This window comes from Cervus elaphus, chromosome 32 (assembly GCF_910594005.1).
Source record: "Cervus elaphus chromosome 32, mCerEla1.1, whole genome shotgun sequence".
Classification (NCBI taxonomy): Eukaryota; Metazoa; Chordata; class Mammalia; order Artiodactyla; family Cervidae; genus Cervus; species Cervus elaphus.
In genome coordinates this window covers 40,208,619-40,231,801 of record NC_057846.1, presented here as the reverse complement: position 1 = coordinate 40,231,801, position 23,183 = coordinate 40,208,619, and the positions used below count along the sequence as shown (strand labels likewise).

The 23,183-nt window shown below is 42.9% G+C and overlaps 1 protein-coding gene across 1 annotated transcript in view; it reads right to left on the bottom strand.

Moving 5' to 3' along the window:
- The window catches only part of ASH2L (ASH2 like, histone lysine methyltransferase complex subunit), a 29,886-nt gene extending 8,792 nt beyond the window's left edge, over nucleotides 1-21,094 (bottom strand). Inside the window, exons 1-10 of the mRNA XM_043893739.1 lie at nucleotides 20,869-21,094; nucleotides 20,147-20,213; nucleotides 19,279-19,424; nucleotides 15,579-15,667; nucleotides 15,221-15,315; nucleotides 10,846-10,941; nucleotides 10,043-10,138; nucleotides 9,287-9,362; nucleotides 7,067-7,160; nucleotides 6,161-6,378 (exon numbers count right to left, since the gene is read on the bottom strand). Coding sequence (XP_043749674.1) covers nucleotides 6,161-6,378; nucleotides 7,067-7,160; nucleotides 9,287-9,362; nucleotides 10,043-10,138; nucleotides 10,846-10,941; nucleotides 15,221-15,315; nucleotides 15,579-15,667; nucleotides 19,279-19,424; nucleotides 20,147-20,213; nucleotides 20,869-21,059 — 1,168 coding nt within the window. The 5' untranslated portion in view covers nucleotides 21,060-21,094. The remainder of the gene's footprint in view (nucleotides 1-6,160; nucleotides 6,379-7,066; nucleotides 7,161-9,286; nucleotides 9,363-10,042; nucleotides 10,139-10,845; nucleotides 10,942-15,220; nucleotides 15,316-15,578; nucleotides 15,668-19,278; nucleotides 19,425-20,146; nucleotides 20,214-20,868) is intronic.
- Nucleotides 21,095-23,183: the final 2,089 nt, after the last annotated feature.

Genomic DNA, 23,183 nt, shown 5'->3' with positions numbered 1-23,183 from the left:
ATCAGATGGTAGTAACTGGACGCTAACTTTCAGCCTTTGGTGGTTGTGTACTGGTTCTATAGGAAGGTAAGTTTAAAAAATAACTACTAGTTCTTTTGATATTCTTCCTGTCAAGGGATGGAGTCTAACTTCTCTCCACTTGAGTGTGGAATGAATTAGTGACAATTTCCAAATAAAATCAAGTTGAAGTGACTGCCCAACTTTAAGATGGGTCAAACGCTTTACGGCTCCCTGATCACCTGCTCTGGGAGAAGTTAGCTTCCAGTGAAAGTGAAAGTTGCTCAGTTGTGTCCAACTCTTTGTGACCCCATGGACTATACAGTCCATGAACTCTCCACAGCTTCCAGGGATGAGGACAAATCAGCAGTCTATGGAAGGGACCACAAGTGGGGATCTGAGAGCGTCCCACCAAAGCTGCGTGACTGAGCCGTCTTGGAAAGAGACTTGTCAGCCCCAGCTGGGAGCTTAACGGCAGCCTCCTGAGTTTTCTTGAGCCAGGCCACACAGCTAAGCTGCTCCCAGATTCCTAACCCTCAGAAACTGTGGGCTGATAAACACTGGCAGCTTTAGACTGCTAAGTTTTATGGCGATTCACTGTGCAGCACTAGAGAACACAAAAGAGAATGTCCTGTCTGTAAGAAACACAAAATAAACCTCTCACTGGTTGGAAGGACATCATGGCAACTTACTCTCAAGCGGTTCAGGAAAAACAAACCCAACAAATTTCCTACAGTTCTTACAACTTTCTTAAGAAATAAATCTGAGGGGACTTGCCTGGTGGTCCAGGGGTTGGGAATCTGCCTTGCAATGCAGGGGATGCAGGTGCCATCCCTGGTCAGGAAACTACGATCCCACTCGCCACAAAGCAACTAAGCCCACGTGCACTGCAGTGCAGACCCAGCACGACTAAGACCCCACACAGCCAGATAAACACGTAAATCATTTCTTAAAAAACAGTAACAATCTGGCTCTCCTGGTGGCTCAGATCGTAAAAAATCTGCCTGTAATGCAAAAGATCCAGGTTTGATCCCTGGGTCGGGAAGACCCCCTGGAGAAGGGAATGGCAACCCACTCCAGTATTCTTGCCTAGAGAAGTCAATGGACAGAGAAGCCTGGTGGGCTACAGTCCACGGGGTCACAAAAAGTTGGACACGACTGAGCTACTAACACTTTCACTTTCTTTAAAAAATAATAAATCTGAGATAACTTCAAAATAAAGTTTAAAAGATACTACATAGACGGTTAAGTTTTAAAAGGCTCAGCACAAGCAGCAGGAGCCACTACCATCCCATGTACTAAGTTCTAACAAGTTACTGCTAAGGGCCAATGGTCTCCCTTTTTCTCCCCTCCAGAATTACAGCTAATAGTGAAACAGTGAAACAAGACAAGGATCACTGCTTAAACCCGGACGTCACTTATCTGGCCCTTCCCTACTCTCCAAGTATGCTTGTCACTAGCAGGAGTCAATCCTACGACGGTTATTACACCAAGAGATTATGTCCAAGTGATTTCACTGTATCTCCTTCACTTTCGATCGACAAGCATCAGTACAAGAGTTACAGCTTTTAGCACCAATTCAAGAAATAATGAAGGGGACTTCCCTGGTGGTCCAGGCGTTAAGAATCTGCCTGCAGACGCCGGGGTCCGGGATTTGATCCCTGGTCCAGGCAGATCCCACATGCTCGGAGCAGCTGAGCCTGTGCGCCACAACTACCGAAGCCCGCGTGCCCTGCAGACCAGGCCTCAGGATGCGAGGCCGCTGCAACGAGGAGCCTGAGCACAACTAATGAAAGGCGTCACACAACAACAAGGACGCAGCACAGCCAACAAATAAATACATTTTGAAAAAATTAGAAAATTAAAAAAAAAAAAGAAAGAATGAAGGGCTTCCTAATGAAATAACTTTATGGATGTGTTCAGATTTAATTAAAAGAAACAACTGAAAGAGGCATATTTTAAACGACCATGGAAATGTGAACTGAGTATGGAATAATTAAGAAATTATTTTTCACCTTCATTAGGTAACATAATGGCATAGTGGTTATTTTAAAAATCATAATCATATCAAAATCATAATCATATTTGTTGGAGATAAATACTGAGATATTTATAGGTGAAATAATATGCTATTTGGAATCTGCATTAATACTCCAGAAAAACAGCAAAAAAATTCATGAAGTACACCTGTCTAAAAGCAGTTTCTTTAAATTCACTTTCACATCCTAAAGGATAATGAATGCTATTCTCTTAATAACTGAATAAATTATGCCATTAAAAGAACTATTATATGTTAAAAATAGTTTCACATTTCAAAAAAGTCATATACAAAGTCAAAAGACAACTGACAAACCAGGAGAAAATGTTTATAATATATACCACAGACAAAGGGCTAACTAACATTCCTAACATATGAAGGGACAAAAGATCAAACTCCCAACAGAAACAGGGGAAATAAAAAAACACAAACCTAACTCACAAGGTAACAAATCAAAAAAGAAAATAATGTTCAAAGAAACACAAAACCCTGAGACTCCATTTGTCACCTCTCAGACGGGCCAAAATTAATACCTAGGAAATCTTCTGTCTGTGAGGTTATGTGGAAACAAACATTCTCTACATTGCTGGTGGAAATGCAAACCAGCACAATGGGAAACTTAGCAGTATTTAACAAAACTACATATATATTTATCTTGGTTCAGCAATTCCACTTCTAGAATTCTACCTTGGAAAATACACCACCACCAATACACACACCAACACAAACACCCACCAAAGCTACCCCCTGCTTCTCTGTCAATCCAAAATCCTAGGAACAACCTAAGTGCCCATGTTCAAAGTGGCTGAATACACCATGTACATCCACATAATGGCATATCATAAAGCTAAAAAAAAGAAAAAAAAAAGTGGACGAGTTCTTTGAAATAGTCTGGAGTAACTGCATGAAGCAAAATGCAAGACTCCCTACAGTAGGCTGCCTTTCATGTACCAAAAAAAAAAAAAAAAAGAGCAAAGAAAATACATGTGTGTGTTCATCTCTGCAGAAAAAACACAGCCAGGATGAACTAGAAACGAAAGACACTGGCTAAGTACACAGGGTGTGGGAAAGCAGTGGGGGAAAAGGAGGCAATGAGAATGGGGCAGCAGGGCTGCGGAGGGGGTGACTGAGCAAACCTCAGTGAAGAGCAGTAACTTTCAGGACCCCAGTAATGTCACATGTACCCTTCCCTGCCCCCCCACCACGCCCCCAGCAGGCAGGAGAGCCCCACATGGCACACCAACACTAACGCATACGCCCGCCCACATCACAAACGGAAGTTGTGACCACGCTGAAGGAGGTGGGGAAGCAAAGAACTCATCTAAGTCAACAGTACCCACACGGGATAGTGCAAGGCTGAGGCAGAAAGAGCTGTATGTACATGCTGTAATCTAATCAGTGGATGCTTCCTACAAGGTCTGCGATTCTCAAACCACCTTGTGTGCACACTCGGCATGAATAAGAAAGAAAATGAATTGTAGATAATTAGAGTCAGGTTTCTCACTGCTCCAGAAAGAAGTCACAAACACTGAAAGGTGGAAGGCTGGAACGACTCCATGGTGGTTGTTCAACGCTCAGTCATGTCTGACTCTGCAACCCCAGAGACTGCAGCACACCAGGCTTCCCTGTCCTTCACTATTTCCAGTTTGCTCAAACTCATGTCCATTGAGTTGATGATGCCATCCAACCATCTGGTCTTCAGTCATCCCCTTCTCCTCCTCAATCTTTCCCAGCATCAGGATCTTTTTCAATGAGTTAGCTCTTTGCATCACGTGGCTAAAGTACTGGAGCTTCAGCTTTAGCATCAGTCCTTCCAATGAATACTCAGGACTGATTTCTTTTAGAATTGACTGGTTTTGATCTCCTTGCAGTCCAAGGAACTTGCAAAAGTCTCCTCCAGTACCACAGTTCAAAAGCATCAATTCTTCAGGGCTCAGCTTTCTTTATAGTCTAATGCTCAGATCCATACATGATTACTAGAAAAATCATAGTTTTGACTATACAGACCTTTGTCGGCAAAGGGATGCCTCTGATTTTTAATACACTGTTCAGGTTTGTCACAGCTTTCCTTCCAAGGAGCAAGCATCTTTTAATTTTACGACTACAGACCCTACAGTGTTTGATTACAATCCAAGGCGGCAGAATAAACTCGGTACAGGCATGTATGTGTGTGTTGGTTATGATGCAGACATGTATTTTCCATCTGGGTCCACCAAGGGAGCCCGGAATACCACCTGGTAACAGCGAGCATACTGAACGCTCACATCTTCACTTCTGAGGCTGTTTCCCAATCAAAGGAATCTGGGCTCCCTGGAGAAGAAGCTGATCCTTGGCCTGTAGCACGGAAAATGTGAGATGAACCAGAAACAACCAACTTGTGACGCCAGTAAGTGAGGGAAAATAAATGATGGGGCTCATCAACAGGAAACAAGACATTCCATCGGCAACAATGTTAGATGGACCCGGAGGGCATTATGCTCAGCGAAATAAGTCAGAGAAAAAGTATTCTCCTATCATTTATATGTGGAATCTAAAAAACCAAATGAATGTGTGAAACAAGAAAGAGATCCACAGATATAGAGAACATACTAGGGGTTACCAGAGGTGCATGAGGGAAGAGGGGACGGGCAAGATACAGGTAGAGGACCAAGGGGTACAGACCACTATGTATAACCCAACAGGCTATGAGAATATATTGTACAGAGTCAGACAACATAGCCATTACTTTGTAATAACTTTGAGTACAATCTATAAGAACACTGAACCACTATGTTATAAACCTGAAGCTAATATTATAAGTCAATTATACGTCCAAAAAAAAAAAAAACCAGAAAACCCACAGGAACCAACCTAAAGAAGCTCCTAATGACCAAAGCTGGAATAATTTGAATGACAAAATAAAATATAGCCTACAAAATAAGTAAATATGTGTTGAGTCCACACTGATAAAAATAATCAATTAAATAATTAAATAGAGAAAGGAAGAAATAGCAAACAATTAGGCAAACACCACACTAACAACAAGATCCACAAATGGATGCTAAAATTAGTGGGCGAAACTTTAGAGAAACAGGATATTTGCATAACCTTGAAGGATCTTTCCCTAAGATATGTATTAACTACAAAGGGAAAGAGTAGAGAGTGCCAAATGACTGTGCCCACGCAACCGGTAACAAGACAGACATCATGAGCCTACAGAGATGATGCAGTGGGAAGGGTCTATGTGTGCAGAGTTCTTACAACCTCAGTCTAATCAAGAAAAAAAGTCAGACAGACCCTCACTGAGGAACAGTCAAAAAGTAGTTGATTAACACTGCAAGAAGAAATAATTAAAAGCAATGTGAGATCCTAGAAAAGAGGCATTAGTGGAACACTGGTGAAATTTATAAAGTCTTTGGCTTCATTCAGAGTATTTACTAATGTTAATCTCCTGGGTTTGTGGGTTTGTTGGTTTTTTTCTGGCTGCGCTGAGCAGCTGAGGATTGAACCCTTCGCCCCCTGCAGTGGAAACTCAGATTCGTAACCACTGGGCCTCCAAAGCAGTCCCATCTCCTGGTTTTGGTAACTGTACTGTGGCTGTGTAAGATCTCACCATTAGGAGAAGTTTGATGAAGGATACATGAAAGTTCTAGTATTTTGTGTTTTGCGGCCTGGTGGCTCAGACGGTAAAGAATCTGCCTGCAACGCGGGAGATGCCAGGTTCGATCCCTGGGTCAGGAAGACCCCCTGGAGAGGGAAATGGCTACCCACTCCAGTACTCCCGACTGGAAAATACCATTGACAGAGGAGCCTGGCAGGCTATATGGTCCATGGGGTCACTGAGTTGGACATGACTGAGCGACTAACACTTTCACTTTCAATATGGAAATTGTATTATTTTTGCAACTTTACTGTAAGTTAAAATTAGTTCAAAATAGAAAATTAAAAAAAATTATTTTGCATATAAATGGCTAGAGCTTATAAGAACAGATAAAGAAGGAAATGACTTCTTGCATTCCGGCTGAGTCTAGCTAGAGAGGGGTGAGGATTAGACTGGCACGTCCGTCTAATTCTAGACAGGACAGAGCTGACAACAGTAGTTCTGAGCAACAGAGGGCCCAGCACGAACATTAACAGCTTACCCACCTCGATCATGGAGGGCTAACAAAACCCGTTCGTATAAGCAGGCTCTGTAGAGGTCTCCAGGAATTGGTTTTCCTGCCCAGCAGTCGAGTTCAAGCTTCTCAGGGTCAGGGGCGTGGGGATCAGGCTCAGCTAGAATATAGCGATAGCCATCTTTGTTAAACGGGTGTTCCAAGGGATAGCCATGAGGGGGAAGACGCTGAGCAGAAAACAAAGGGTCACTGCAGAAAGGAAAAAATAAAATCAAGAAACTACAACCCCCTCTAGCTCACGTGCCTTCAATTCTGTCAGATAGGCCTCTGCTGTATTCAATTTCAACTGGAACACCGGCAACTTCAAATGTTTTTCATTATTCAAATTGATCATTCTGCCCTCTGCAGGCAAGACGGGGAAATGAAAACTACTTTATCTTAGTACGAAACTAAGCCAGGGGAGACACGGTGACGAGGAACAAGAGCGGTTTCCTTCACCATATTTATTACTATGACTAATGAACAGAAACTCAGCGATATGAACACCTACTACCTGTTTCCAGTCTGAATAAGAAATGACCTGGCTTTCGTCACCCCAGGACTAAACAAAGTGAAAGGAACAGCTATTGGGGGAGAGGCAGAAAGTTTACTGTCAAAGGGCTGACGTTCAATATTGGTTTGTTTCACTGCCCTTGGTCCATCTATCCTTTCTCAGGCCGCCTTAGCGGAACTTCACTCCTGGTCAGTCACCACAGGGTGCTGCCCTGGGGCTGTTTCATTTAGAAACAAGTTCCCCAAGCAGGGCACCTAGTCTGGGGCTAATATACCCCTCAAACTGTTTAAGATTTGAGGAAAAGGGACAGGCTGTGCCCGCAGACAGCTGATCTCTCCCCTCCCTGGGGGGCTCTGCAGCCCTCTGCCGTGCGGGGGTGTTCACCTCCGGGCCTTCTTGGTGGTCCCCGCGGTGCTGCCGTCCTGCTGTTTGCGCTTGGCTCCTCTGCCTTTCCCGCTGCTTCCTGCTGCGATTCCTCCTTTGAAGAGAAGGCAGATCACTTTCCGTGAGCTGTGACAGACACCCCATGGGACTCTCCCCAGGGACGAACACTCCCAGCGTGCATTTGTGTGACACCACAGGAATTCTTGCCCGGAAGCATACTGGACTGCACTCTGGTTCGCCGGAGTCTGCTGGGTGGCTCCCAGCCCAGAACGCTGCGTTCTGGCAGCGACTCCCGTGAGCCCAACGACACCCGGGTTACAGTTGTGCTCTTCGCTTCTTAAATGAGCTGCAACTCCTGGAACACGTTCCAAGGATGTGACACAAATGCATTTTCACTCACTCAGACTGCAGACACCCACAGCTAGAAATAACTGTGTGCACAGTCTTTTTCCCACTCAAATCAATACAAACATCCGTAAGGAGAACATCCTCACTGAAGGGATGCTTGCTTGCGTGAACTACACATGGCATAGTCCATAAACACGAGAGAGGCACAGGATCTGCTAAAGCGCTGAACTTGAACTTCCAACAACACAGAAGTGCACCAAACGAGGAAACAAAAAACGGAAATACTAAAAAGGTGTTTCTCCTCAGTGCTGCTAGGCATCTGGTGTGGTTGTACATGACACAAGGAGGAAAGGCGGCTTTTTTAGTAGGCAATCTTTACAATGATTAAACCTGTGCCAGTGCATCATAGGTTAGATGAATCTGGCTTGTGGAATTAAGAGAAAATACAGAGAGAGAATTTATAAAAGCCACAAGGAATACTACCTTGTGCATTTCTGAAATAGGTACTTTGAAATTTTTATCCAGTTGTCATTCCTCTCAATTAGTTTGTTTTTCCAACTTCCAGGAAACATCCCTGAACTGTAGGAAAACACCTTTAGGTAAACAACTGCACGAAGTACTGTATCTTAATTTGGGGCAAGCTTGGAAATTATCAGCAGTTCTGCTGCAATAAAAAGAGGATCAAGACGTTGAAGGCAGGTCATATTCTGCACAGACAGGACCAGACTTATGCTGAACTTCCTTTTATGAACATATTGGGTGTCATCCTGTCCTCATAAAAGGCTTAATGTTGAACTGTTACAACATCAACATTTCTACAGTGTGTTACCTTAACCAAAAAACTATTAAGGTTTTATTGGCATTGCATTTCAATTATTTTGAGACAAGTTTTAGATCCACATTGAAAAAATAAGCAACACTAAGGGGACTGCTGGCCGTGTCAGGCAGAATGTGACAACGTACAAGCTTCCGATTACTAACATTTAACTGGAACTACTGTTTCATATCAAGTGCTACTGCCACCAACTCCACAAGGCTTTACAGTCTTAACTCAGTTTCAGCTTCTATCACAACTCAGCAAAAAGCATTTTCCAAACCACAAAATACTTAAGTCTGAGAGGCTGAAAGAAGACAGAGGAGGAATTCACCTCCAAAAGAGGCTCCACCTGTAAGAACAGAAGTGGCACCATATTTGTCAAATTTTAACAAAAGGGGAAAAAATAACATAAAGAGATGAACAACACACTTAGTTATATTAGTAACAGTGGAAATGATTACATATTTAAGACCCTACCACTCCAGAAGAGAAGGTAATGACACAGTATGTCAGATGAAGAGCTGGCTACCTCCCCATTATACCTGCTTTCAACTTGTTGCCATTAGTAGCAAAGGGCTGTCCTGCTCTTAGACAGGTTAGATAGAAAAACATGCTACAGTGGGTAGTCAACACAGAAATGATGTCGTGCATAAGCTGAAGATTTAGGGCAAGAAAAATCAGAAGATGGGTTGGAAGCTGAATAACAGTAGAATTAAGGAAAACTTGAGTGCAAAGCATGTGAACCTAAATTAAGTGTTAGTTATGAAGATACAGATGGGGAGTCGAACGCAAACTTAGTAAATCTGACCTTAAAATTGTAGCTTGTTTTACGTTAAATGTTTCACTTAAGACCAAACTGTGGTGCAAAGTAACAAAAATTTCTCCTCTACAACCATCTCTCAAATCCGTGGCTAGCCCCTAAAAATTGAGATTTGGACTTTAAAGCACCTTAGTAAATACCTAGTCAAGGGTCAGTCCAAAGACTGCCCAATTCTAGGCACATGTGGATTCAACAGCTTACAAACATTTCGTCCATGAAATACTGAAACACTCACCATTTAGATTCCCACTGGTAGACACAGCACCACTCTGTTTTTGGTTGTCATAAGCAGGACCGATGTTACTAAGATCCTAGAGGGAAAATATTCAATTATAGAGGGTGGCTACCAAATCAAACCAGCCTGGCAATGCTCAAAAAAAAAAAAAAAAAAACCACACACCAGGAGAAATTCTAACAGAATGGCAACCTAGACTCTGAAGCCTGCAGAGGTCCCAAACTTGGATGCTTCAGGGATCAGCAAGTCACACGTGTGAGGCAGCCAAGGGTGAGGACGGAAGTGCTTTCAGAGTCAGGCTGAGCCAGGCTGGGGGTGCTGGAGGGGGAATGGGGAGGGGTGGCAGACGACCAAGGGCAGACCTCCCTGTGGGAATCCAGGCCCAGTGTGGCCAGAGCTTCACATTTTACAAGAAAAGACAGAAATCTGAATCTCTATGAAATCTGAGGTGGAAAGAAAATCAGAAATAACTTGGAATGGCGTATTTGTGTTACAAGTGAGGAAACAGAAGTTTAAGAAGATAAAAATGGTATGTGTCAAGTCATAACATTTTAGGGAAGAGCTACAGCTAACACACCGGCCTCCCAGTTTAAGGTGAAGTGCTCTTTCTTTCACATGGAATAAGCATCATTTATTTGGAGCCCACCAGGTCATAGGCATTTTAAGTGGCAAATACACAAATGTAAACATAGCCTGATTCTCTCTATCCCCGTGGCTTAAAAATCAAACAAGGGCCTGTGAAGCCTACTAACGTACCTGGTCCAGAAGGCCGAACTTGGGGTAATCTTCTTCTGGGTCCTTACTCCCTGGGTCAGGGTGTTCCTTTACTAAGAACACATCTCTTTCTTTACTCTAAAAGGAAACAGTATTTTAGTGTTACTGGAAATTTTATATTTAAACTGAATGGATGATTAACCCCTAACTCCCAATTCCCAGGTGTAATCTCCAAATCTCAACACCAACACCCTGCCCCCTGAAAAAAAAACAACAACCCCAACACACACCAGTACTGTTTTTCCTTGACTAGAAAACTAATCCATGACTATCAAAAAATACAAACAGTAGAGAAACTTGAAAAAATGAGAGCCACCATCCTTCATAACCCTCACTCATCCCTGCACCTCACAGAGATACACAGTGGTAACAGCTTCAACTGATGTCTCCCCAGGTACTCTAACGACAATAATGTTCAGAACAGAGTTTGCTTTTTTTAATCAAAGAAAACAACTGTCTCCAATTTAGGCATAAAACTATACTTGCCAAAGTGCAATGGACAAAGGATTCAGCAGTGTACATAAAACTACCATATTTTCACTTAAGACTATATGCGACTTACTGATTTTGTGTGAAGACTATTAAAATTTACAATTACTAAGATTTAATACTGTTGCTCTCATTTTTTTAGTCATCACATTATTTCAGTGAGACACCACCAAAAAAAAAAAAAAAAAACCCAACAAAACCCATTTATATATATATATATATAATTTCTTGTATAAATTCTTATAAGGAACACTGGTTTTCTAAATGTTGAGTCTAGTCAATTTTAGCTGACTTACCATAGTTTTCACAATGTTATTTGGCCAGGTCATTTTCCCAGGTCTTTGTCTGGTCGTCATGCATTCCCAGTATTTATCAATAAACGGTATGATATCCTGATTTTTAAAACAAAATATACTAAAGGTTTTATAGCTGCTTTCAAAATTATGCTCACACATGTAAAAAAACTGCTGCATTTTCAAAGATCTCATCAGAATCAAAAGACAAACGCATGTTTTTCATGTTTTAATAACTGAGTGAGTATATAACTGCACGTGAACAACATGTAAGTTGTGGGGAATTTCAAACAAGCATATACAACTCTTAGCCACACAGGGCTTATGTTCCAGTTAAAGGGAAAAGATGTGCCCTCCTCTCTTGGAAGATGGCTCCCAGCATCCTCTCTCCTGAGCTCCTGCTCCTCCGCGCTGGGGACCTCTCTACCTGGACATCCTGCACGTACCTCAGACTCCTTGTGACCAGGACTGACCTCGAACCTCACCTCACAAATCTACTCTGCAGATTTCTATTCTTGTTCTTCACACTCAGGATCACCCAGAATCACAGGTTTGACACACAGTCACCCTCATCCTTCTCATACAACCTGCACATCTCAGCCATCACCAAATGAACTTCAAAATTCCAGAAAATGTTCACGAATCAGGCCTCCTTCCCACCCCCATTGCTCTGACCGTGGTCCTTGCCAGTCTCTGCTTACATGACTAACACAGTGTCTGAACTTCATCCTCTGTCACCAACTTCCTCCCACCCTAGGCCACCTGCCCCAGCCCACCACTAACGTCTTTCACCAGAGTCAGTTCCGTGAACACGGAATCTTTACTGAAAGAAGCCAGGCTGAATTAGGGGAAGTATAAAGGAAGACTGGAACATCTTCTTACTCGAGATGGTAAGGAAGAGTTCAGACTGATAGGGACATATCAAAAAGTGTCCGGAGTCAGCCAGGATGGCGCTACACTGGTCAGATCTGAGCATCAGAAATCCAGAAATCCCATGGTGGACTATAAAAATCAATGAGTCTTAAAACTAAAAACAAACAACAGCAATAACAATGACATGGGGGTGGGGGGCTCTTCTTTACAAAAGAACCGTAACCAATAAATACATTCTGTTGTACAAGGACCACTCTATTAACTGATTGAGGGTAGGATAATCAGTGGTTACAATTACCACTGCTTGAAAGGGTTGTGAGAACAAGATATTCACATGAACTCCATGTATCACCCATGAATTACTTAATGATTACAAAGAAAATGGGTCTCTTTACAGTGGAGAAATCAAGTGGTCACATTTGGGATCACTAATAATAAAACAAAGCAATGTCTTATGCCTCCAAATGGAATATATAGAAAAACACATACTACCTCCATAATATTCTTGCCAAAAATGTTTAAGCTGAACCTAGTCATAAGGAAACAAGTCGATAAATCCAAATTGAGGAACATCATGGCAAACAACTGTCTAGGCTCTTCAAAATTTCAAATGCCATTGCAAACCAAAAATAAAAAAGGAATTGCTCTAGAGCTAAAAGGGACATTACAATTAAATTCAATGTGTGATCCTTGATCAGGTCCTGGCTGGAGGAAAAAGCTATGAGGGACATTATTTAGACAATAATGTTGAGAAAATGTACAAGGTATACACAAAACACACAAACTATATATATAAGAAAACTGCACTGACATTAATTCTTTTGAGTGTGGTCATTGTATTGTGGTTGACAGAATACTGGATAAAGTATAATATCTACAATTTTATAGATATTATATTTACATGTAAGCCTTAAGTCTCATATAAGCTTATGTGAAAAATATACATATGGGTAGATAAAGCAAACACAGCAAAATATTAACAGCAGGCAAATCCAGATAAGGAATAAACAGGCATTTATTGTAGTATATGAATTTTTTGAATAATTGAAAAATTCAAAACAACAATTTGGAAGGAAAAAACCAAGAGATAAATCTAATCGTAGCACACCTCTGTTTAAATGCATTTCTTTTTTTTTTTTTTAAGTTTTGAAAACTTTTATTTTATATACAAAGAGCTAGTATTATTTCCGCCTAAGGTTGATGTGCTGGATAAGCCATCTAAGGAAGTTAGGTTAGTCCAACTTAATGAAGCCGATGTCCTTCGCATATTGGCGTAAACACTGGCGGCACATATTGAGGCCGTATTTCCGGATCAGACCCAGCAGGTTTGAGCAGACCCGGCAAGAGTGAAAACCCTGGCTGAATTTTCTTGGATGGCTCCAGTAGAGCTGCTGGTGACCCATGTTGCTTTCTCGGCTGCAACGAGGTAAAAGGCTAAATGCATTCTTTTTAATGTAGAAAAAAAAGCCTGGCAGGGGCAAGGGGGGCCCTCTGCTGACTCCCTCAGCTTTCAGGATTAAGCCCTAACTCATCTGTTTAGCAAAGGCCTTACTCAGTCTGATCCTGAACATACTGGTCTCACTAAACAATGGAACAGACTGGTTCCAAATAGGAAAAGGAATACGTCAAGGCTGTATATTGTCACCCTGCTTATTTAACTTATATGCAGAGTACATCATGAGAAATGCTGAGCTGGAGGAAGCACAAACCAGAATCAAGATTGCCGGGAGAAATATGAGTAACCTCAGATATGCAGATGACACCACCCTTATGGTTAAGAGTGAAGAAGAACTAAAGAGCCTCTTGATGAAACTCTGAAAGAGGAGAGTGAAAAAGTTGGCTTAAAGCTCAACACTCAGAAAACTAAGATCATGGCATCCGGTCCCATCACTTCATGGCAAATAGATGCGGGAACAGTGGGAACAGTGGCTGACTTTATTTTTTGGGCTCCAAAATCACTGCAGATGGTGATTGCAGCCATGAAATTAAAAGATGCTTACTCCTTGGAGGAAAGCTATGACCAACTTAGACAGCATGTTAAAAAGCAGACATCACTTTGCCAACAAAGGTCAGTCTAGTCAAGGCTATGGTTTTTCCAGTAGTCATGTATGGATATGAGAGTTGGACTATAAAGAAAGCTGAGCACTGAAGAATTGATGCTTTTGAACTGTGGTGTTGGAGAAGACTCTTGAGAGTCTCTTGGACTGCAAGGAGATCCAACCAGTCCATCCGAAAGGAGATCAGTCCTGGGTGTTCATTGGAAGACTGATGCTGAAGCTGAAACTCCAATATTTTGGCCACCTGATGCGAAGAACTGACTCATTTGAAAAGACCCTGATGCTGGCAAAGATTGAGAGCAGGAGGAGAAGGGGATGACAGAGGATGAGATGGTTGGATGGCATCACTGACTCAATGGACATGGGACTGGGTAGGCTCCGGGAGTTGGTGATGGACAGGGGGGCCTGGCGTGCTGTGGTTCAGGGGGTCGCAGAGTCGGACACGACTGAGCGGCTGAACTGAACTCAACACCCTGTATCAACCAGTGCTGTTCTTTTTCTTTTGGTCAAGTCATGTGGCTTGTGGGATTTTAGTTCCTTGATCAGGGACTGAACCCGTGCCCTGGGCAGTGGAAGCTGAGTCCTAACCACTAGACCACCAGGGAAGAGGGGAGTCCCCAGTCAGTGTTTTTTAAACTGTAGGTTGCAGTCAATCAGTGGGGTATACAATCAATCTTGTAGGTCAAAGCTAGCATTGACTAGAATAGAAAATATCAGCATGTGGAGAGAGAAGGTGAGTGGCTACTTCAGTCTTGAAAGACTCACGGATCGGCTGACCATCTAATTTTGAATACTGACTTTAGTCATGTGGTTTAACAATAAAGGATCATTTTTTTTTTTAATAAGTCAACCTTTTCCCTAACAAAATCCATGATAGGCATCCATGAAAACAGCTCAAACTGGGCTGAGACGGTTCACCTCAAAATCTGATTATTAATCGTGGAACAGACAATTGTTTGCTTCTGTAAAGCCAATCAAAACTATTTAAAGATTCATCCTTCTAAGAGATAAACCAATGACATGATGAACACACACTAGGAAGTTAGTAAATCACACGAAATGAGAAAAAAGGAATCACTGAATCTACAGTCATATATTCATAAAAACTGGGGGAAAAGAATTTCTTGTCAGGCTGTACAGTTGACCCTTGAAAAATCATGGGGTTAAAAAAAAGAAACAGAGAGAAAAATCATGGGGTTAGGGAGACTGGCCCGTCCACAGTCAAAAATCCTCCCATAGTTTTACAGTCGGCCCTCTGTATTCATGGTTCTACACCCGAGGATTCAACCAGCCTTGAAGTGTGTAGAACTGTGGTATGTATTTACTGAAAAAATCCGCTTATAAGTGAACCACTGAAGTTCACACCTGTGTTGTTCAAGGGTCCACTGTATTTAGAAGTTCCTCCTGATTCTCTGGCATGATTGCAATGACAGTAATTCTATCTCTACCTTATCTTTGGAGAACATGGTTTTTGGATGCTCATCTTGTGTTCGGGACTGCCACGTTAGGTTGGCCAAAGCACTAAGGCACATTTCTTTCAAGTCTATAAAAGCAAAAAGGAAGAAAGAGTTACTGTAGTAATATATTCCTGCTACCACAGGAATATTCAACCAGATGGTCCACAGATTAACAACTACAGCATCATCTGATCTAAAACGGACAAGAGCAGGCATCGAGAGCTAAGCCCCACGGTAAATCCTGCCAGCTTCATGGCAGAGGTTCCCTGATTTGGCTGAGCCCAGATCCCTTTTCTCTGCCAGCTAACCAGAGGAGGTCACTGTGCAGTCCTCCAAGGCTTGTCCTTACTTGCTTGCTTCCGGAGGAAATAGGTGTTCCCGCTATGATGGCACACATTGCAGTGGAAACTGTAGTTGGTCATGAATGGTAGACAGGATCTGGAGAACACCAAATGGAGCAAATCAGTGAACTTCTGAACACACACTTACAAGGAGTAAATCAACAGGGATCCTTTCCCTCAGTGAAAGTTAGATAATAATGCTGATATATTAATAAACTCTTACAACGTGAAAACGGCACCAAAACAGGGCCCTTGTAGTTTTATAAATAGCTGAACTTTTCTGTTACAAAAATTTAGCAGGACATTATCCACCACAGTTGATGATTCAACATCTGGCAGGTTCTGACTGGAGCCCTATCCAGGCTAGTTTATTATGGTTTTTTTTTTTTTTTTATGGTTTTTAAACACCTAAAAAGAGTATACTAGGCCACTTGTGGAAGAAGACAAAGCAGTCTCTTTAAATATCTTTGCATTGAAATATCTATATTTAAATTATATTTAAGTCTCTTTGTAAAGTGTCAATAAAATTGTTGCAAAGGACAGAGGTATAAAAAGATTAACTTCAAAATGTAAATAATTATTCAAGAACGACATAGAAGTAAAAAAACATCACCTGCCTCATTACCAAATGAATCCTACAGATGACAGCCTTTAAGAATTTATTTCTCATTTACTTATCTTTTAACATTCACTCTTCTTCTCTGAAACACATTATTATTATTTTAAATATTTATTTATTTGGCTGCTTTGGGTCTTGGTTGTGGCACACAGGATCTCTGATCTTTGTTGAGGCATGTGGGATCTAGTTCCCTGACCAGGGATTGAACCTGGGCCCCCTACACTGGGAGTGTGGAGTCTTAGCCACTGGGCCGCCAGGAAAGTCCTGTTTTTAAGAATTTAAAGGACTGAAGTAGTAACTTCAGATTTAAGAGTTAGGGAAGATTTTTTGAGGACACAAATTATGAACCTGATTTGGAAAGACAAGTTGCTTTTCTATAGGTGAACTATTTTATGTAGAGATGAGAAACTGCAAATTCAGAGGCAAAGGGGCAAGCTGGTGCATACCAGTTCGGCCAGGGGAGGGGAGTTGTCAGAGATATGCTGAAAGGCTTGAAAGGTAGGAAGTAGCAGAGGCCTTACATGCCTGGGAAGTGAATTTTCTCTGTGGCTAACAGAAACACCTTGAAGGGGAAGCCATGTGGTGAAAGTGCTAAGTTTGGTGATAGAACAGGTCTGAAGGGAGGAAGAGATTAGAAAAAGGAGTATGTGAGAAGCTTCTTCAGCGGTTACAGAAGGTTTTTTTAAAAAAAAGGTCTCACATAGAGTGAAATAACAAAATTGGACAAGCAAGTGCACAAGAAGAAAAGACACTGGTAACTGGTTAAGCTTAAGGGCTGATTTTATGGGAGTGGGCAGGAAGTGAAAGGAGTCCTAACCACTGAGACTCCTTGTAGGTGTCAGCTCACTTCCTAAGAGATGAGCTCCGGGTCAAAAGCAGGCCTGACTGTTTGAAGGCAGAGAAGAAGCCGGTGGAAGGAACTGGGGGCTAACAGGACCCATGCATTAGTGCAGCATGGTGGCTGGGCTGGTGACTGGAAAAGCATAGGAAAAGCTTGGTCCTGAAAAGGAAAAGGAACAGAAAAACAGAAGACTGGTTTAAGCTGGAAAAGAAGAAATCAAAATAAAGACAGGTTTATCGTGGACTCTGCTGAAACTCGGTTGGTAAAGAATCTGCCTGCAATGCAGGAGACCCGGGTTCGATCCCTGGGTCAGGAAGATCCCCTAGAGAAGGAAATGGCAACTCACGCCAGTACTCTTGCCTGGAGAATTGCATGGACCGAGGAGCCTGGCGGGCTACAGTACAAGGGATCGCAGAGTCGGACATGACTGAGCGACTATGTTCAGTTCAGTTCTGCTGAAACTAATTTAACATATCCTTAAAAAGATGTTTCCAGGTGTGTGTCTACCACCACCATTCAAGGAAGTAAGAAACATCCTTATGAATGTTAAGATCAAGTTCCCTCATCTTTACCTCTCTCTACAGCCCCTTCTGCAAACAGCTTGTTGTGGTAAGCTCATTTACAGGGGAGAGAGGCAGGTGTACAATTATTAACAAACATGATCAGGTGTTTAGAGCAGCTTTTTTCATACTCTGCTAGGTCACTCACTTTCTCCATCTGCCATAAAAGAAAATCTGTCCAACCCACTGGGTTTTAGGTGTAACTTCTCAAATTCAGGTACTCACTGGTCACCACCAAACCTCTGAACTGTGGTTTCATTCGTCTCAGCATCGCTCCGAGCTATCTCTCTGGTAAATTTCCTTTCCTAGGCCCTGTTTATCCAAACAAATTCTCCTTGCGAAAGTGGCCCGATTTTAGGTCTTTCCTAACTGACCAGCTTGTGTATTTTCCCTTTGGTTTTTCTACCAAGATCAATTCTTCGGACCATTCAGTATTTTTCTGTTTAAAACATTCAATCCTTCAATGTCAACAGTCACATGTTAATTAGTATATTAACACTACTTTAACTTTTTAACTAGAAAGCATTCAACAGATTATAAAGGAAGGTATTTCTTCACAAACCAACCCAAGGGAGGTTAATTTCAGAACTAACAATGCAGCCCTCTTTTGAGATAGTCTTATCTAAATTTATTTGAATATGGAAAGAACACCCCAGGGAGCCAGCAGTATAGTCATTTCGGTAGACAGTGAGTCAGCAATGCTCTCTTGCTAGCTGTTGACTGCATCTCCTGAATAAGGAGCCTTTCATTCTCAAATTCTTAATATGCTTTTAATTCACTAGAAGAGGGGCAAAGACTGGAAATTGGTTTTGCTGTGCAGAGAATTCAGGACACCTAAAGGGAGGGGGTCGCAAAGAGTCGGACACGACTGAGCGACTGAACTGAACTGAAATGAACTGAAAGGGAGTGAGTAAGAAACCAAAACAAAAAAAGGATGTCAGGCATGAAGAGGCACCTGCCATCTCAAATTTTTGACATCAGGCTTTATCCACCATGTACACCAATCCTTTCCCCCAAATCCACAATATCCAATACAAGGTTTAAATGATACTGTCTCGGGCTTCCCTTGTGGCTCAACTGGTAAAGAATCCGCCTGCAATGCAGGAGACCTGGGTTCGATCCCTGGGTTGGGAAGATTCCCTGGAGAAGGGAAAGGCTACCCACTCCAGTACTCTGGCCTGGAAAATTCCATGGACAGTCCATGGGGTCGCAAAGAGTAGGACTTGACTGAGTGACTTTCACTTTCACTTTATTCTTTAAACATTATAAATATATATTTTCAACAATGAGGAAAATGTTATAAGAATAAATGGTACTGTCTCAAATTTGTTTATGTAATGCTTTGTAATTGCACAGTTTTGTCTCCAAACACAAAGACAAGGATAATACCTACCATTCTACCCATTAAGGGCAATGCCCTTAGTAGACTAAAAACATGCTCGGACTATTAAAACAATTTCTGATTAAAATCCTACTACTCACTGAACCAGAATCAGGAGTCACGGGAAATCCTATGCATTTACATTTGCCCACACACCTAACTGGGCTTCCCTGGTTGCTCAGATGGTATCTTTACCTGCACTGAGGGAGACCCGGGTTCAAGCCTTGGAGCGGGACCATCTGTTGGACATGTTGCGATCTACAATTTAACACAGCAATTCTCACAAAAGACTCGGAAAAAGACTCACGAGGTATCTATGCCAAAGGTGTCTGCTGTGAACCATTTGGTACATATTCCACACTGCAGCTCCACCTCTCCCAACTGACGGCCATTTTCTTCATCCACGGAGCCTGCCTGAGTATCCATCACCTCTGAAGTATCCCCAGCACCTTCCTGTGTCCACAGAGCCATCAGAGAATCGTGTCAGTTGATCTGATTGTATTTTTGATTCGTTTAAAAACTTAAAAAAACCCAAAAAACCCTTTTGCCTGGAAATGCTGTTTTCCAGTACTTTGCCAAAATGACCAGTGCAAAGGGAGAGAAGAGGGGTACCCCCACATGTTCTCTAGGCCTTTTAGAAAACGTAAGAGTTGCTCCTTTGGCCACATACATGCAACTCTACAAGAAAGGTAATCTTGTAGATACCAAAGAAATGGGCACTGTTCAAAAATGAATACCCTGCAGAACAAAACTGGAAGAGTCTACAATGTTACCCAGCATGTTGGCATCATTGTAAACAATGAAGTTAAGGGCAAGACTCTTGCCAAGAGGATTTATCTGTGTATTGAGCATATTAAGCATGCTAATAGTTGAGACACCTTCCTGAAATGTATGAAGGAAAAGGATCAGAAAAAGAAGGACCTCAAGGAGAAAAGTACTTGAAATGTACTTGGGCTCAACTGAAGTGCCAGCCTGCTCCACCCAGAAAAGCACACTGGGTGAGAACCAGAGGAAAGAAGTCTGAACTGTTGGAGCCCATCCCTATGAATTCACAGCATCATGGATGTAAAGAAAACAAAAGACCTGAACTGTGTAAAAAAAAAAAAAAAAAAAACACCTTTAAAAAACCAACCCTACTGACTGTGCGGTGGAAACACTCAAAAAGAAATACTTACAAGTGTATCTTTTCCATTAGAGGATTCTGTCTCCAAGCCACCACTTACATCAACCGAGTTTGCATCCCTATAAAATAAGGAAGAAATTTCAGAAGAAAACCTGAAAACGCCTATTTCCAAAGATGATGACCCAAGTACAGCTGAACTTCACATCCCTACTCTTTTTCAGCCAAGCCGATGCTCAGACCGGATGCCCAGCATTAGGAAGGCGGCGGCCAAGATGAAGTCAAGCCCGTGGGGCACAAGGAAACCTTACCGGCCCTTGCAAACAAGTCTACAGCGGACAGAACTGGTCCCTGGGGAGGTTCGCAGAGCTGCACCTCTCCCTCTCTGTTTTCAGAGGGACCAATACTCCTTCCAGCCTGGCAGTACAAAGTGCTTTCCCTCTCTGGGAATTTTGAAGGGTTCCTGCTAAAAAAAAAAAGAAAAAAGGCCGGGAGGAGGGGGAGCTACCAGCCCCCTGCCGGGGGTCCTAGGGCCGGGAGGGACGCCGAGAAACTGGGAAAGGTGTGCAAAGGGGCGTAGCCTAAGATACGATTCACAGGGGACGGGTCTAACGGCTGGCGGGACGAAGGCCCCGGAGAAGGCAGGGCGAGCCGTTGGCCGCCAAGCCTAGGTTCGGAGCGGGGCGGGCGGGAGTGCTCACGGGAGCCGCGGGATTCCGACAGGGACCGGCCTCCCGCCCACCACCCCCGTCTTCCTCGGGCCGCAGGGTGCCTTACCCGCTTTCGGCCTCTCCGGAGCCGGGCTCCGCGGAGACTGGAGCAGCAGACGTCCCCTCTCCGGCCGGAGCGGCCGCTACGGCTGCTGCCGGTTTCGTCTCCCCTTCTTCTGCTGGTGTTGCATTAGCAGCTGCTGCCGGCCCGGGTGCTGCGCTCACTCCCGGTCCGGGTCCGCTTCCCGCCGCCGCCATCACTGCCGCCTTCTAGACTTCTCGCGAGAATACTACCTCCTTCTCACGCGAGCTGCTCACCTTCAAACAGTAAAGGACTCACGGTGGGTCCGCCGTCTGCGTGGGGAAGGCGCTCTCCAAGCCCGCTTTAAGGGCGGGCAGAGGTGGGCGGGACCTGGAGGCTGTAGCGCTACAAACGCAGCTGGCAGAAGCCAGTCGGGGTTTGTTGGTTTTCTTTTAGGACGCAGTTCGTATCAAAGTGGACGCAGCGCATTTTCCTGGCCAAGATTGCAAGTCACCGCGCAGATGAGGCACCCTGAGAGCGCTGGCGACCTAGAGGCTCTGGACGCTGTGTTGTGTTCTGCAAACGCCCCTCACCGTTAGAGGTGGAACATGCCTTCCCGCCCCAGGAGTTTGCTGTAGTATATTGTCCTCCTGATCTGCCACTTTGAGCAGGTTTCCTAGTGACATCTACAGATGGGCGCCTGGACTGAATCCTAGAGCCCCGTCTACGCCGGGGAGGGGACGTGGATGGAGTCCCCAGGCGGAAAAAGTCGGAAGCACTGTGTTCCTGAAGCTGCAAGCAGCTTAATATCGTTAAAGAGGAGGAAGTGAAGCCTGAGTGTTAAGGTGCTGGAGGACTTATGAATATAGAGAAATTTGGTCCTTAGAGAAAGGGACAGGTAAGGGGCCAAAGGTAAGAACTTGAGGAATCAGCGACAGTGCAGGTAGGTGAGGTCGATGGAATGAGCGGAGTCATTCGGAGCCATGGTATCCAAACTCCTGGAAGTATTAGAGCCAGGACATCTTTCAGGAAATCAGCGTTTACATCGTAATTTCTAAAAAGCTGCCTAAAGATACACCTTTCCCCCTCTTTTTTACACTTTCACTTCCACTTTTCTACCCCTTTACAAAAGAAAGGCATACACGGAATCCAGTCTGACTACCATGTATTGTTCCAGGCTGTGAAACCTCTGGGACACCACACACAAGAACAGTTGGGAATACATAGATATTTTGATTTCTAATTTCTTCCCAATTTTTTGCTTTTAACAAAATTGAAGGAGTAACTAATTGATAGATAATACTGGCTGATATAGATTATTTTTCAAACTGTTGGTGATACATGCTACCAATAGGTGAAACTTTAAGAAGAAACAATAATTGCACAAAGTATCTCCCCCCTAATATTTATTATAGTGGCAATTTTAACATATAGCCACAAAAATCTTTGATACCTCCTTCCTCCAGCAAGTAGAATTTGAATTATCCAGTCCCTCGAGTGTGTGCGAGGGACTTAGTGCCTTGCTTCTAAAACAGAACGTGGAGAAGGAGAATAGTAGTTTTTACAGTGGGGAAACGCAGACACCTCTTTAACTAAGTGGTCAAGGTTAACACCAGTGGGTGAAGTCATGTTGTTATCAGTTATCCCCTGATGTGAGGCAGTGGAGAACTCTACTTCATCTCTGGAAGTCTTTGCAAAAATTCACGGCCCCAGACTAATCAAGAGAAAACATCAGTCCAAGACAAATTGAGACCTTCTTGAAAATACATTACCAGTACACCTCAAAACTGTGGACATTATGAAGGACAAAGAAAGACTGAGAAACTCACAGATTGGAGAAGACCAAGGAGACATGACGATTATATACAAGTGGATTCTGGATTGTATTCTGGAACTGAAAAGGGACATGAGTGGAAAAATTGGTGAAATCTGAATAATAAAGTCTGTAGTTAAATGATAAGTATTATAACAACTTTATTTTGTTCCCTGTACTATGCTTTAAGATACTGACTGTAGGGGAAGCTGGATTATATGGGGGACCTCTTTGAACTATCTTTGCAACTCTAAAATTAATTGAAAATTTAAAAAGTAATTGGTGGGGGCAGAATCCACATTGCAGTGGATTGAGAAATGAGTAGAGAACTAGAAGTAGACATAGGTGTGCAGATGAATCTTTCCACTTTTTTCCTGATGCATTTTATTTCTATAAAGAAAAGACTTGCGTTAATACAGCAAAGTGTCAACATCTGTCAGATTTGTTTGTGTGTTACACGATTCCCTGCACTGTCTCAGTGGGTTTGAAATAGTCCCTAAATACATGTTTGGCTCTGAAGGAGAGAGAACAATTGGATGGTATGAAG